At 37.8% G+C, this 16,254-nt stretch overlaps 1 protein-coding gene across 1 annotated transcript in view; it reads left to right on the plus strand.

The window, feature by feature from the left end:
- The window catches only part of SLC1A1 (solute carrier family 1 member 1), a 100,064-nt gene extending 86,062 nt beyond the window's left edge, over positions 1-14,002 (plus strand). Inside the window, exons 7-13 of the mRNA XM_082244196.1 lie at positions 37-138; positions 989-1,173; positions 3,927-4,034; positions 4,849-4,971; positions 7,317-7,511; positions 9,846-9,980; positions 13,022-14,002. Coding sequence (XP_082100322.1) covers positions 37-138; positions 989-1,173; positions 3,927-4,034; positions 4,849-4,971; positions 7,317-7,511; positions 9,846-9,980; positions 13,022-13,274 — 1,101 coding nt within the window. The 3' untranslated portion in view covers positions 13,275-14,002. The remainder of the gene's footprint in view (positions 1-36; positions 139-988; positions 1,174-3,926; positions 4,035-4,848; positions 4,972-7,316; positions 7,512-9,845; positions 9,981-13,021) is intronic.
- Positions 14,003-16,254: the final 2,252 nt, after the last annotated feature.

The raw sequence follows: 16,254 nt of genomic DNA on the forward strand, positions 1-16,254 counted from the left end.
CATAATAACTGTTCTAAAATAACATTTGTATTACAGTACAAGACCAAGAGAGAAGAGGTGAAACCAACAAAAGATCCTGACAAGAATAGTACAATTGAGAAGAATAGCACTCTAGACCTGTTTGCAACAGAACAACAGGTAAAGTATTATAATATAGAAATAAACATTCACCTTCACCTTCATAAGGAAAACAGGTTAAGCACTAAGAGGATACAAATTTTAAGGCAGTCTTTTTTTTTAAGTATAAAAGAAAGAAAAAAAGAAAGAAAAACTAAAATAAAAAAATGCAAAATTTTAAATAAAAATAAAAAAATATTAAGTATATCATTGTAATCCTGTGAATTACCTTTTGCTGCTATGCCACAAAATACAGAAAAAATACTTATTTTACTCCTGCCAGATATCCAGTGAGCCCCTAATTTCCAACACAGTGCCTTTATTGCATTGAAATCCCAGGCAATGTTGTCAACCCTGATCAGATCAGCTCTGTGGACTAAAGAACAACCCTCTATGTAGAGATGGGAAAAGGGTGATGGGTGTTCTGCAGTGTTAACACACCCCCTGTTCTAGGGAGACAATGCTGTTCGTCCATAGATACATTACAGTTAGTGAGCATTGTCACCATAGTCAGAAAGTATGTCATTGACAGGATCACCAGGTGAAAATAAGATTTTAAAAGCCTACAATTGGAAAACTAATGCAGCCACCACATGTAAGGACTGGTAAACTGCAACACATTACATTTTGTTCTTGGGATATGATACACTTTTTATTTTAAGTTGTGTATAATCATTTATTTATTTGTGCACTCACATCAAACTATTTGCGCAACAGTGATCATGTATGTTAAAATTAGGAAGCAATTCTTTGAGATTTTTTTTTGGGGGGGGGGTCAGAAAGATTTACTAATGGATATCCTGTGAATTATATCTATGTATCAATTAAAATCCAGTACATTAATCTGTGTATTTCTTGATGTATTCCACAGAACCAAACAAAGGAATTCAAGCTTGTTGGCGTCTACACCGATGGAGTGAATGTCTTGGGTCTTATTGTCTTCTGCCTTGTATTTGGAATTGTCATTGGGAAAATGGGAGAGAAAGGGCAAGTTTTGGTGGACTTTTTCAATGCATTGAATGATGCGACAATGCAAATAGTTCAGATTATCATGTGGTGAGTATTTTATTCATGATATGAAAATGAAACAGGTTATACTTATGGAAATTCTTCACACTGCAGTAGAGCAAAATGCAACTCTTGTTAGAACTCTTGTTAGAATCCTATAGGAGTGAAGATTAAAAATAAATGTGGTTTTACTTGTTTCCTGGCCTACTGCTCCCCCCCTGTCATAGTAGACCATTTAGAAATTCGCTGCAGCACAACAAATGTAATATTGTCATAAGTGCCCTGCTGTATGTTATCTGACTGCAGTCTGAAAATCCAAATTGTTTTGTTTTTGATTTTTAAAACTGCCAGAATGGTTTGAGGTTAAACTCCAGCCTTTTTTTTTTTACTTTTAGCTAGACTATGGAGGGTTCGGAACCTCTGTCTGGTCTTTAAAGCTCTTCAAGAAAGACATTTGGAAAGATAACAATGGAACTTTATGATTATCTTAAAGGATAAGTCCAGGCAAAACCTAAATAATGCTAAACCTGCTCTGTGCCACATTCTAAATCTATTCTATCTAACCCTGTATAGCAAAAATGTCTGTACTTACCTTTTCTGCACCCGATCCAGGCCGGTCTCCAGTGGCGGAAGCTGTGTGCAGGAGAGGACCGACAACGGCTGTGAAATGAATGGGAAATGACATCACCCATAGACTTAATATGGGTCTTCCGTTGTCGGCTGCCTCTCCTGCACCCGTCTCCACTATGAAGCCGCCGCTGACAGCTCAGCATGACTGGATCGGCCTCAGAATAGGTAAGTACAGTGATGCTTTACAGGGTTAGATAGATTAGGTTTAGAATGTGGCACAGAGCAGGTATAGCGTTAGTTAGGTTTTGCCTGGACTTATCCTTTAATGTTATAAGGCAGATGTTTTGGAACTACACTTCCTATGATGCTCATGCACTCTGCAGTGTAGTTAAGCATCATGGGAAATGTAGTTCTAAAACATCTGGGGTGCCAAGGTTTGCCATTATTGTTATAGGGGGTAAATGAGTAATTGACTAGAATGCCTGAATTCTTGGGACTGGCAGCTTCTCCATGCCAAAGGACTTCCACAGTCTCCTTGGTTTGGGACTGAAGAAATTTAAGATTGAAGTGCCACATCAAAATGTAAGGGTCCTTTCACATGGCCGCTCCGCTGCTTAAGTCCGCTGCGGGACTTTTTTTTTTCACGGAGCGGATGACATTTGTGTCATCCGCACCGTGTGCCCGCATATCATCCCATCCATTTGCGGATGATATGCGGACATAATGTAAGTATATGGCATTGCGGATGTCAGCGGATGACACCGCTGACGTCCGATTTTCCTTCCTTTCCGTTTTTTACACGGATGAAAAAATAGGGTTCTGTTCCATTCGAAAAAACGGAACAGAACTGAAAGGAGGAAAATCGGATGTCAGCGGATGGTATTCCGCTGACATCCGCAATGCCATTCACTTACATTATGTCCGCAAATCATCCGCAAACGGATGGGATGATTTGCGGACACACGGAGCGGCCGTGTGAAAGGACCCTAATAATCTAAACACAGATTCATTCCAGGGTAAAATGAGATAAACTTTTTCACAAATTAATGCATTTCAGGGGTTCAAGCTGCCTGAACCAGCTGCTAACCAACTTTGTTTTACAAGAGTTTGGTCAAAATCCTTGTTACATTGTAAACATTGTCAAGCATCTTACCTTGAAATAAATCTCTGTGTCTGAACAATTAAACTTTGGTGTAACAGGTCAATCTCGAATTCCCTCTTATGGCTGTCTGTTACTTAATTGGAGAGAGTTTCCTTGATTTAGTGTCTCATTGTGAAGAGAAATCACTGATGACAATGGCCCTATGAAAAATATCCGAGAGAAGCCATGACCCTTGAAAAAAATTGGCCAAATATCTATATAGGAAAGCATAATATTCCACATGAAACATAAAATGCACAATAAATATACAGTTACGTGTGGACAGTGACATGTGTATACTGTATGTAAATGGCCAACTATTTAGCCACAGTTCAGTGAATCTTTCTGTTTGATGTTTTGATTTGGTAAAGGAGGTCAATCTCAAGGAAAGGACATTAGATATTGTTTTTACTTGGCATAATATGCTTTTTACATCTATTTTTTCTATGCTAATAAAATTTTACTAGCATTGCTGAAAAGGTAACCCTGGGTGCTCTTAGCAAGAAGAATATAAACCTACCTGGGTAGTTTCTCATAATCCTGTAGTAAAACTAATTAGGGGATTGGAGGACCTTGACTATGAAGAGCGTCTACAATCGCTCGATTTATTCTCCCTGGAGAAGAGACGTCTGAGGGGGGACATGATAGCAATTTATAAATATCTTAATGGGGATCCCAGCTTAGAAAAAAAGCTGTTCATTCGAAGGGATTGCAGGAGGACTCGAGGGCATACAATGCGATTAGAGGAGAAGCGTTTTAACCTCAGGCAACGTGGGGGGTTCTTTACTGTTAGGGCTACAAGATTGTGGAATTCTCTACCACAAGAGGTGGTTTCTGCGGGTAGTATGGTGGCTTTCAAAAGACTTTTAGACTTACATCTCAAGGATCAGAACATTCAGGGGTATGTGAGATGATTTACAGCCACACACACCTACACAGGTTGAACTGGATGGACTATTGTCTTTATTCAACCTCACCTACTATGTAACTATGTAACTATGTAATACTCTATTAATACTCAGTGTCATATCTGTAGCCATTTGTCTACCTAAAAGTCCTTTTTTTAATGTTACTCTTAAATGCAAACTAGGTACATGCCCCTTGGTATCTTGTTTTTAATTGCGGGGAAGATCATTGAAGTTAACGACTGGGAAATATTCCGCAAGCTAGGACTTTACATGGCAACCGTAATCAGCGGGTATGTATCTCTATGAAAGTATGATGTTATGTTTTACGATTAACTCACAAGTAAATTAAAATACATGTGATTTTAATATACAGTATGTATGATTTCTGTGTAACGTTTGACAAAGTTTAGTGACATAAACCAAAAGGTTATTGCATATGTAAAGCCAAAACCTTTTTTCTATATAATGTGAATGGGTTAGAACCTTATTCTCTTGCCTGCCTGTGTCCTCACTAAGAGGACTTTCCCTCACTTTTTATTCTGGTGATCCAATACTGAAAGTCCAACATCTTTTGAGTTGTCACCAGAAAAGGAATATTCTAATGGGAAAGCCAGCTCTGGTAACAACTGCCTAATTGGGGTTTTTCTCTCACTTTCAATAAATCTCTTCTTACTTCTCAATGTGTCTTTGAGACATTAAGTGAAGGAAAATGTCCACTATGAGACAACCAAAAATTACCTACCATCCTACCATTCCCTTTACTATCTTAATTTAAAAAAAAAAAAACAATGTATAAGCCATATTTTTCTTTTTTTTTGACCGAGCAGTAAAGAGTTAAAACCCTTAACAGTTTATCCTTAGCTGTAGAGGTCTCATAATGGAGATATCCCATGATCTCCTGTATTGGAGGAAATCTCCCAACGTGAGGGGAATTTTCCTTTAAGACAAATACAATAAACAGTAGAATAAGCTAATAAGAAAAATATGAGTGAATTAAAAAAGAAGTGAGTACCGTATTTAAAGAAGAATATCTGTTAATGTAGAAGAATATCTCCTATTATATAATAAAACAAACTTTTTAACAAATGGATCTTTTTTTTTCAGACTTGCCATCCATTCTATTATTATTTTGCCTCTAATATATCTTGTAATAGTTCGAAAGAATCCTTTCAAATTTGCAATGGGCATGGCCCAGGCTCTCTTGACAGCACTCATGATATCATCTAGGTAAGTTTTAGTCTCCTTATACTATTTTAAAGCATTTCACCTTTTAAACAAGCTGCAAATAATAACACATGCTTGTTTTACAGCCTTTATATTGCCTAAAAATCACTGCTTATTTCAGGATTGTTTGCCCCAGGCATGCGGATTATTTACATAACACATCTATGCACCCATATCTTAATATCCCCCTGCTGCAACCCCATAAACAGTAGGAGTGAGAGGGACTAGTGCTAGGAACCCATCAAACTGCATGCACAGTAAATATGCTAACAGGGCGAAGCTTCATTAGAGTGCTGCTGCCCCTTAACTACCCAGTCAGTATGTTGTAGATATGTATTCACCTGTGTTATTTACCAATCTGTGCTGTAGTGGAGGTCAGAAATCAAGCTTTGCTGTCTGGCAAGTGTTCCTGGATTACAAAACAAGCTGCAGATGGTTACAAATGCTTTAGTAGGTAAAGCTGTTTCAGTATATGTATTTTCCCTGAGTATTTAGCAGCTCCAGTATGAAGCAGTAGCTGTTTGTACCAGCCATGATACATCTACACTCACCAGCCAATTTATTAGGTACACCTTGATAGTGCCAGGTTGGACTCCCCTTTTGCCTTCATTCTTCGTGGCATAGATTCAACAAGGTGTTTGAAACATTCCCCTGAGATATTGGTCCATATTAACATTATAGCATTACGCAGTTGCTGCAGATTTGTCAGCTGCACATCCATGATGCAAATTTCCCCTTCCACCACATCCTAAAGGTATTGGACTGAGATCTGGTGAGTGTGGAGGCCATTGGAGTACAGTGACCTCGACCTCATTGTCATATTCAAGAAACCAGTTTGAGATGATTTGAGCTTTGTGACATGGTGCATTATCCTGCTGGAAGTAGCCATCAGAAGATGGGTACACTGTAGCCATAAATTGATGGACGTGGTCAGCAACAATACTCAGGTAGGCCGTGGGGTTTAAACGATTCTCAATTGGTACTAAGGGGCCCAAAGCAAGTCAAGAAAATATCCCCCACATCATTACAACAACACCAGCCTAAACCTTGATACAAGGCTGCCCTACCATCTGAATGTTGCAGCTGAAATCAAGACTCATTAGACCAGGCAACATTTTTTCAATCTGCTATTGTCCAATTTTGGTTAGCTTGTGCGAATTGTAGCCTTAGTTACCTGTTCTGACCTGACAGGAATAGCACCCTGGGTTTTCTTCTGCTGCTGTAGCCTCTTCTGCTTCAAGGTTCGATATGTTGTGCATTTAGAGATGGTATTCTGCTTACCTTGGCTGTAACAAGTGGTTATTTGAGTTACTGTTGCATTTCTTTCATCTCAAACCAGTTCTCCCATTCTCCTTTGACCTCTGACATCAACAAGGCATTTTCATCCACATAACTACCGCTCACTGGATATTTTCTCTTTTTCTGACCATTCTCTGTAAACTCTAGAGATGGTTGTGCATTAAAATCCCAGGAGATCAGCAGTTTTTGAAATACTCAGACCAGCCTGTCTGGCACCAACAACCATGTCATGTTCAAAGTCACTTAAATTATTATTATTATACAGGATTTATATAGCACCAACAGTTTTGCACAGGGCTTTACAAAATTAACAGATCCCCTTTTCCTTCCCATTCTGATGCTCGGTTCGAACTTCGGCAAGTTGTCTTTACCACTAAATGCATTGAGTTGCTGCCATGTACTGTAATCGGCTGATTAGCAGTTTATGTTGCCAAGCAATTGAACAGGTTTACCTAATAAATTGGCCGGTGAGTGTATATCAATTGTGGTGCTTATCAGGAAGAGTGGGGCCTAACAGGAAGTAAGGGGAAGTAAGTGTCTGGGCTACCATTTTGGAAACTAGGAGGTCTTGATGCCTATGTTGGAGGGTGGATTTGTTTCGTAAAGAAAGAAATCCTCATAGAACCTCAGGGATAAGAAACCTAATTTATTTGAGTTTAGAGGGCCAGCAACAGAAAGTTAAAGATAGTTGTCAAAGATTGGAGAGATTGTGTGCAAAGATCTTGCTCGGTTCTATGAACAAAAGTATTACACACATTTGAACTTTGGGAACTCTGATCTGGACTGAGCCATGGAACGCTTGAATGACAATATTTTGCAACTACATAAGATTAATTATAGAAAAAGTAATCAGAAATTGTTACGTCCAAGTCAAAAAGAAAAAAATACCCAGGTGGTAGTGTAAAATTACAATCTGACAAACCATGTCTTCTGATAGGCCAATCCTCCACCCTGAAATTAAAAGTCAGATTATTAGGCAGAAAACTCGACTTTGGCACACCTTAATAATATTATTCTGTTTTTTTTTCCTTTGTTTTGTTTTTTGACAGCTCAGCAACGTTACCTGTAACTTTCCGCTGCGCTGAAGAAAAGAATAAGGTGGACAAGAGGATCACAAGATTTGTTTTACCAGTAGGAGCCACAATTAACATGGATGGCACAGCTCTGTATGAGGCAGTGGCTGCAGTCTTTATCGCACAGTTAAATGACATGAATTTAGATGTTGGTCAGATTGTCACAATAAGGTAAATATGCGAATGATTGAATTGAATAAAAGACTACATATAGCAGTGCAAGACTTCCCAACATTAATAATTGAAGTGATTGAATAATGATTGGAACTGGAATGGCTTTAATGCTTTCTGAGGCAAAGGCCTGGCCAAAGTTTTCAGATTAGGAGTGATGACTTTACTCTTCTTGACTTTCTAATTTGCTTGCATGTTCTAAATCAGTGAATAAAAAACTATTAAAGCGGTAGTATCCCGCTTTTTGACACTTTTAACTACAGGTAAGCCTATAATAAGGCTTACCTGTAGGTACAATTAATATCTCCTAAACCGGCACGGTTTAGGAGATATTTGCAGTACATGCAGCCGCTCACGCGAGCAGCGCATGCGCTCTGAAGGTCCGGGGGGACCTTCAGTTTTGCTTGCCGGGAGCTTGACGGAAAATCACTCCTGTGCGCATGCACGGGAGTGACGTCGGAGCCGCCGAACCTGGAAGAGATGCCGAGGGATCATGGCAGCGCCCGCAGCGGTGTCCGGGGGTCCGTGTCGGGGCTTCGTTCTAAGGTAAGTAATACATAATGAGCTAGTATGCGATGCATACTAGCTCATTATGCCTTTGTCTTGCAGGTTTTTTTTTTTTTCTAGGGTTTACAACTGCTTTAAAGCAGGGCAGCTAGTTTTTTGATTGCATGTTCTGGGTTAGTGAATTAAACACTATTATAGCAGGGAAGCTATTTTTTTGTGTGTGGTTTTTTTTTTTTTTAATTTAAATATTACTAAAGGCAGAACCTTTTTTTTTTGGTTTTGGATAGAGTGTATAGGGTATATAACACCTGTCATGTTTTTATCGCTGTCTGTGCCCCCATTAGGGAGATTCACCCTCTCTATTTTTCCTGTTTACCATTATCAATCAAAGTGAAAGTAAAAGAATATCCCACATTTTGGGGTGTCCCCCGAAAAGTAATAAAGGGGAAATCTTCCAATGGGGACACTAGTTCTGGTGGCCTGGGGTTCCCAAAGGAATTCATTTAATTTGCAGGGATTTCCTCTCACTTCCTGTTTGCCTAGGGGACAGGAAGTGATGGGAAATCTTGGCAACGGGACAAAGATGAAGAAAAAAAAATTATAACCCTCCCTCACTCCAAAATAAAAATGTAATGTTTGTCAGTACAGGTTTTCTTCACATAATTTTCCCTAATCCAGCCCCTTCATCTTCTGAATCCAATGCATAATGATAGTACTGACCTAAGATGCAAATTTGACCCTCCTAAGACTGCTGCAACTTGTGAAGGGCATGACAGGATTCACATAGCTCAACTTCCTGGTATCTTTGTTTCAAGCTGCACACGCACAAAGGCACATACAGGGCAATTTAAAGAGGTTTGAGCTGGGATTTGAGGTTTGTTACTACACAAGTCATATTTTACTGTACAATTTAGGAATATAAGCTGATTCCCCATAGCAAAACCATTGTAGAGCCCCTGGTTTTCTATCCTACAGCAATCCTACTACTGAGATCAGTGGAGCTGTAAAAAGAACATACATTAACATGGTAATTGCTTCCATAGCCCTTTTATAGAGGTATTTGAACTCTTCGTACATGTCATAAATCATTATGAGGGCAGACAATACTAAACCCAGTGTTAGGTGATGTTGGGCCTTTAGCAGTTGCCTGGTCCGCTATTAATGTGAGTTATTCTAGTTCAGGGGAATTTTTTTTGGCATGCATTTATCACATGTTTATTACCTTTGTTGGCTTACAAATTAATTAACTTATATTTAGCTTAATCACTATTTTCCAAAGTAAACATCTGAATATACTATAACTTATTAAACACAGGGAGCTTTGAATATTGCACTGAACTAAATCTGTTAATAATATACTATACTTTTGTCTGTTACCTGCTGCATCAGCATTAGCTACAGCAGGGTTTCTCAACCAGGGTTCCTCCAGAGGTTGCTAGGGGTTCCTTGAGAAATGGGCAATTTCTGCCTCTCAGATAAGTTCCCCTGACACCATTGATCTTTTTAGCTATCTGGAAGAGGGTAATTCTTCCTAGTGTCCACAAGCGTAAGGAGCATTCATCCCACTGACCATCACACTAATGTATCATGAGTTGTAAATATAGTCATTTTTAGCAGGGGTTCCCCGAGACACTGAAAATCATTTCAAGGGTTCGTCTGTGTTGAAAAGGTTGAGAAAAACTGATCTACGGTTTAGCAATTTAATTACAGGGTCCATTGCTGATCTAAAAAGAATGCAAGAAAGTGTATTGCAAAAAAAAAAAAAAACATCGGTGCCATGATATATTAGCTTGTATTCTTTAATAACTCTTGTTTCATGTTTTTTAGTGTAACGGCAACAGCAGCCAGTGTGGGAGCTGCAGGAGTACCTCAGGCCGGCCTGGTTACCATGGTGATTGTTCTGAGCGCTGTGGGTCTTCCAGCTGAGGATGTCACTCTTATAATTGCTGTTGACTGGCTTTTGTAAGTAGTTATTGTGGGGGAGAACATGTTTTCATATCATTTGATAGAGGGAAATGTGTGTTATGAATACGTTCTAGCTACAGTTAGTTATCCATATATCTAACATATTATGACATGTTATGCAATCTTTATTACCTAAAGCAGAACTATAGTTAACGCAACCCCAACAGCATATTCACAACCTATCCTCAAGAGACTGCTGTTGTGGCACCCTTCTGATGCTGGTATGCAACCTAATAAAGGGACGTAGTCATAACAGAAGAATGTAAAACAAAATGCTGAAGTCTTTGAGGGGTCTATATTTGATCCCATTTATAATTAACATTAGTGTTACTGAGAGTCCCGGCATTGTAAATTCCAACAGTTCCATTTTCCAAGCTTCCCAGCAGAGGGTGAGTTGTCAGCATAAAATGGTAACAAAAGAGAAAAACAGTCACTTGAATCTTCTTTTTAAATTCTTTATTGCATACATCAACTGTAGAGAGAGGTGAATGAGATGGGACCATAAAAAAAAATAGTTGTACAGCTTCTGTAGGCAATAAAGGACCCTAGGGGAGCTCACAACTCTCTTCAGTCTACTCACATCCAGGCAAAAGGTGCAGTTCTGAAACAGAGGTCCTGTATTTTCTCTGATATGTGACCTATGGATGTTCCTGTTCCTATATTGCAGCTGTCATCAGCCACAGTGTATGAATAAATGGGAGCCGCTATGCAGAGGCTTTCATCCATTCATAACTATTGCAGCTGAGCCTGCAGAGAAAGGGACTCAACTATTCAACTATACCCTTCTCTGTCTAAAACAAGAGACATTAGGGGTCTGTTTATACCCCTGATGTTTCTTCAAACCCCCCCCTATCCCCGCCAAAAAAAAAATAGTAATAATTGTATCTGTTAAAATAAAAAATACAAATTGTAAAAAAAAGAAAAATCATAGTAAGGCTCCTTTCACACAAGGGAATATTGTTTTGATAAACATTTGTGGAAATATCGTGGGGGCCTTAAAAATCAGTAGCATCTTCTTTTTATTCTACTTGTCCTGTGCTTTCAGAAAATATATGGTTTGGGGGTCTTTTACAAACTCTGAAAGCTATAAGTGAAAATGAAAAAAGCAAAGGAATAATTTCGAAAAATGGTTTGGCCAGCTGAGTTTAAAAGTGGAGCGCAAGGCCTGGCAGCGAAAGGCTTAATCTTAGATTACTGCCTAAACCTAACCTTTTACCAATTCAAAAACAGGCCTATTTCTGACATTTGTTGTTTACAAGTTAAAAGCAGTATTTTTTGCTAAAAAATTACTTAGAACCCACAAACATTTTATATATATATATATATATATACATATATATATATATATATATATATATATATATATATTTTAGCAGAGACCCTAGTGAATAAAATGGTGGTCGTTGCAATATTTTATGTCACACTGTATTTGTGCAGCAGTCTAGCAAACAGAATTTGTTGGGTAAAAATAAAGTTCAATTAATTTACAAAAAAAAACTAAACAGTAAAGTTAGCCCAATTTAAAATACCGGTAGATACCTAACATGTCATGCTTTAAAGTTGGCAATGGACAATGGAATGACAATGACAATGGAATGGCGACAAACTATGGTACTTAAAAAATCTCCATATGCAACGCTTTAAAAACATTTAACAGTTATCTGTTTAGAGTTACAGAGGAAGTCTTGAGTTATTATCAACAAGAATTATTGCTCTTGCTCTAACAATCACGTTGATAACTCACATGTGTATTTTGAACACTGTTTACATTTGTGGGTGGGACTTACTTATCTGTTTTAGTTGGCGTACGAGCACAGAGGGATGGGGCACTTTAAAAAAAAAAAAATTATTATTTATTTTATTTTTAATATTTTTTTTACACTGTCATTTTAAAGAAAATATTTCTGATCACTTTTATTGCTGTCACAAGGAATGTAAACTAACCTTGTGACAGTAATAGGCAGTGACAGGTAAAAAAAACCCCAAACCCCTCCTCTGCACTTCAAAATATTTTAAATGCCAAGATCGGCCTTTTTGTATACTTTTGTATACACCGTTGGCTGCCAGGTAAGCTGGAAGTGACGTTGTGACATCGCTTCCAGGTTACTACATCAGAAACCCGATCAAAGCCGATTCTAGCTTTGTTCGGGTCCCCGGCGAGCCGGCGGACGTGCCAGCTGGTCACTCGGGTCTCCCAGTGGGATGGGAGACTCAGGCGGAGTGGTGGAAGTTGGCGGGAGGGGGGGACATCCATTCCAGCTGCATGTAATAACAGCCGAGCAGCTGCTTAACTGCTTTGGTTGTTATTAGAAGGAAGCCAACCATTGGCTCTAAAAAACGGTACTGGTGTGACGCCTGCAGTTGCAGTTGCAGGCATCACTGCAGTAGAACCACTTGAGCAAAATGACACACAGGTATGTGATTTTGCGGCAAGTGGTTAACATAAAAATACTTCCTTGCCTAATCTTTAAAGTTAACCTAACACCTAATGCCTGGTACACATGATAAGATTATAGGACGGATGATCGCCTATTTTTTTTCTTGTATGCTAGTATCATATTGAAAATGAAGAGTAAAAGAAAATTCTCGCACGACAGAATAAAACTTCAGAAGTGATGTAATGTGTTGTAGTGTATTTGTATTGTATTTTCGAATGACAATTGTACTGTACAAAAATTGTATGATCTGGTAACGTACGAGAAAAATTCATGCTTGTCCCATCAGATAATATCAGATTAACTGTCATGATCAGCTCTTGAAAACTGTGTACTAATGATCAGATTGTCGTACGATCGCTTGGAAATTGGCATTTTTCATGCGATTTTCTGATCGTGTGTGTACAGGCCATAACTCTAATAATATAAAGATAAAAAGGCTGTTATCAAAAGTAAAATAACAGTCTGCTATCACCACATTATTAGTACTGCAACAAAATCAAACTGTACAATGTACAATGTGCAAAACATCTGTAATGAACTCTACTTAACTGCCAGCTGCAGTTTAACATGAGTTCTTATCATGTATGTTATCTTTTCCAGGGATCGATTTAGAACCATGGTAAATGTTCTTGGTGATGCTTATGGAACTGGGATAGTTGAGAAGCTCTCACAGAAAGAACTGGAACAAATGGACGTCTCATCACAAGTGAACATTGCCAATCCCTTTGCAATTGATCAAGGTATACTTTCAAATGAAGATGAAGACGATGAAGGGAAGAAGTCCTATGTGAATGGAGGATTTGCTGTAGATAAGTCAGATGCCATATCTTTCACCCAGACATCACAGTTCTAAAAACATTGGAGATGCCAGCTGTTGTGGGACTTCAAGGAACGCTGAATTGATTGACGTATAAAGTAAAGACAGCAAGATGAGAAGTTTTTTTTTTTTTGTTTTTTTTACATTTGGACAGAGTGTTTTTTTTTTTTTTTTGCTTTTTTTTTTTGCTCACTGTGAGCAAGTTAAGCATAAAGAAGAGTTAAAAATATTTCACTTTTATAATACTGTCTTATGGTATCTAAATACCAATATTTGGAATGTATTATCAGACTTAGCATGTTCATTGCCTGGGGGTTTTCTTATCTTGGCCAATAATGTGAATCTTGGATAAGCTCTTCTGAAGCACAGCAACACATTACTAGGCTTATTCGAAAATGCAGAGAGCAAAGTGAAATGTACCCATCGCAAGCAGTCAATGTCTTTCTTTTTTTAAATTTGACTAAAATAGCTAAAATATGATTGGATCCTAGGGATTAATGCTATTTTCACATTGCCACAGCTCTATGTCTTGTTTAACTGAAAAAGCCTGCATGTTCTCTCTCTTTGGTTAAAGGACCATTAAACTTGAAATGCAAGTTGCCTTATATAGAAAGAGCTGGTGTTAACATTTACTCACATGGGGAATGTAAGCTTTGCAGGATCCACATTTAACAGAGGTGATACTTTTTCATAGGTGAAGCATTATTAGCGCATATGTTGACAAACTTTGGGCTTGTATCTATGGGAAAATGCAATGTGCTCAAACATCATTAAAATATATACTTGGTCGCCTTCCAACCTGCTTTTGCATTTCCATAGACTTGTATGGAGAGAAGCAGTTCAGACATGAATAAAAGCTGTCAAGACAGGCCCTTGCTAATGACAGGTCTCACTGTCACAAGAGGTTCACTTTAAAGCCTACAATGGCATAAAACAAAGAGCAGTGATTTGTAATTATTTTCAGTGTTAGTTATACAGTATAATATTTGTATTGGGTCATCTCTCATGGCTTAGTGGTCCTTTTTACAGTATAACATTTGTATTGGATCATATTTCTTGGCTTAGTGGTCCTTTAAACAAATCATACATTGTAAATTACTGTTTACAGCAGGATTTATCTGTATATTGTGCCAAATCTATTTCCAAAAACCTACCATTTTTCATGTTATTGTCAAAATGAAAGAAAATTAATTTTTCAAGTCTTCCAGAGGACTTCTGCATAGTAAGATGATGTTTCAGCTTGCCTTAGTTCTGGACTCATGCAATAAAGGTTATGTATAATGCAGCTCTATTTATGAAGCATGTAAGCATTGTTAACATTGCAGAGCATACCATTCGGTAGCCAAAGGGTTAGGAGGCTTTCCTATTCTTCGAGGAGCAGTGTTCTCTTGATATATCAATGTGCCATTCCTTGTCATTAGCGAGAGGCCTCAATAGACATAATTTTCCAAATAAAATCGAATTGATGCTGAGAATTAGGTATTTTCATAGTCTAATAAATAGTCCAAACATCTTTGCTCATTATAAGCAATAGATAACTCATGTGAAATGCAACACTAAATTATTTAGTATATCTCAGTTGAATGCATACATATTTAATCTTTTCTATTAATTGCCACTTTGGGTCTTAGTTGCCCTTTGCTGACGCGTTAGCTTGTGCTAAGCTGTATCATTGTAGGTTTTTTTTTTTTATGGAAGATTTGAATCTATAAGATTTTAATAGCTGGTCTATACCTTTAGTGTTAACCTGTTTTTCTTCTTTAAATGGAGTCACATATGTTTTATGCTGGCCATAGACAGGTTGACTGTCCAATATGACAAAAATATTAGTGTCTGTTGTGAGAATCTACATGGGTAGCAATTACAAATGAGTGCTCCTGAGCAATTTAAATCTATTGAACAACTAGTCATTGAAGTTAGGAAATGGGAATCGCTAGAACGTCTATTTAAATATTTTTTTTCATTCAAGATATACATTACATTAGCCCAGTTTTAGCAAATGTTTTTCTATCGGACTCAACTGGAAACGTGTGAATCATGGGTGAAAGTTGTGTAAATCTTGTGTAAAAAAAAATTATAAATAGATCACTAGGTGTCAATCAGTCAAAGCACTTTTTTTCTGTACTTTAGAGAGTGGGGAAGTATTAAAAATGCTGTAACAATGTATGTATATATTTTATTGCTCTCTGTGTACCTATTGAGGAAAATACCTCTTATTTCCTGTCCTGGCATTCTGTAGGGTGGGAAGAGAGGTAAATCCCAGATATAAGGAATCAGCAATAAAAGCACATTTTAAATGGGAACAAAGACATAAAAAACAACCCTCCCACTCCTTATCCAAAATTAAAAACAAAAAGGTTTTAGTTCTATTTTAAATAATTAGAAAACAAATCAGAAAATAGGTTGTTGGTTTTGAATTAGTTCAGTATATTTTAGCAGTCACATTATAGCAGAAAACTACACTGGGTAAAATACCCACAACTTACTTGAAACTGGGAAAATTGAATATCAACAGGGATTTTTGGCTGCCATAGCCTTTCCCTATTTGGTTAAATAAGTTCTAAATTGCTTTTAAGCATGTTAGGTGTAAATGCTCCTAAAACTTCTAACGTTGGATGGGGCAGGGAAAGAGTAGAAACTCTTTCAGTTTTTTCCTGAAAAGACTTTCTCTCAGTTCTTTTCAGGTGACAATGTTCCCACCAGACGGAAAGTGATGGAAAACCTGCAACAGGAGTAAGCTGATGGGAGTTCTTGACTTACCCTACACTACTAAAGAAGTATTCGTATTGCTATGCGTGTCACTGCTGGAGATTTCCTCCCACTTCCTGGCCTAGTGACAATAATAATATTATCAACAAAACATGGAAATTTCCAAAGTGGTGTCCCAGACAGCAGTAAAAATCTAATAGAGGTTCTAACCCTTCCCAACCCTATTAAAGACTTAAAAAAAGGGGTTTAGAGTGGGGAATGCACTTTAAATTAGACCAGTGCAGAACTTGAAAGTATATTTCTATCT

Source organism: Pelophylax lessonae (genome assembly GCF_965119305.1).
Source record: "Pelophylax lessonae genome assembly, chromosome: 1".
Taxonomy (NCBI): domain Eukaryota; kingdom Metazoa; phylum Chordata; class Amphibia; order Anura; family Ranidae; genus Pelophylax; species Pelophylax lessonae.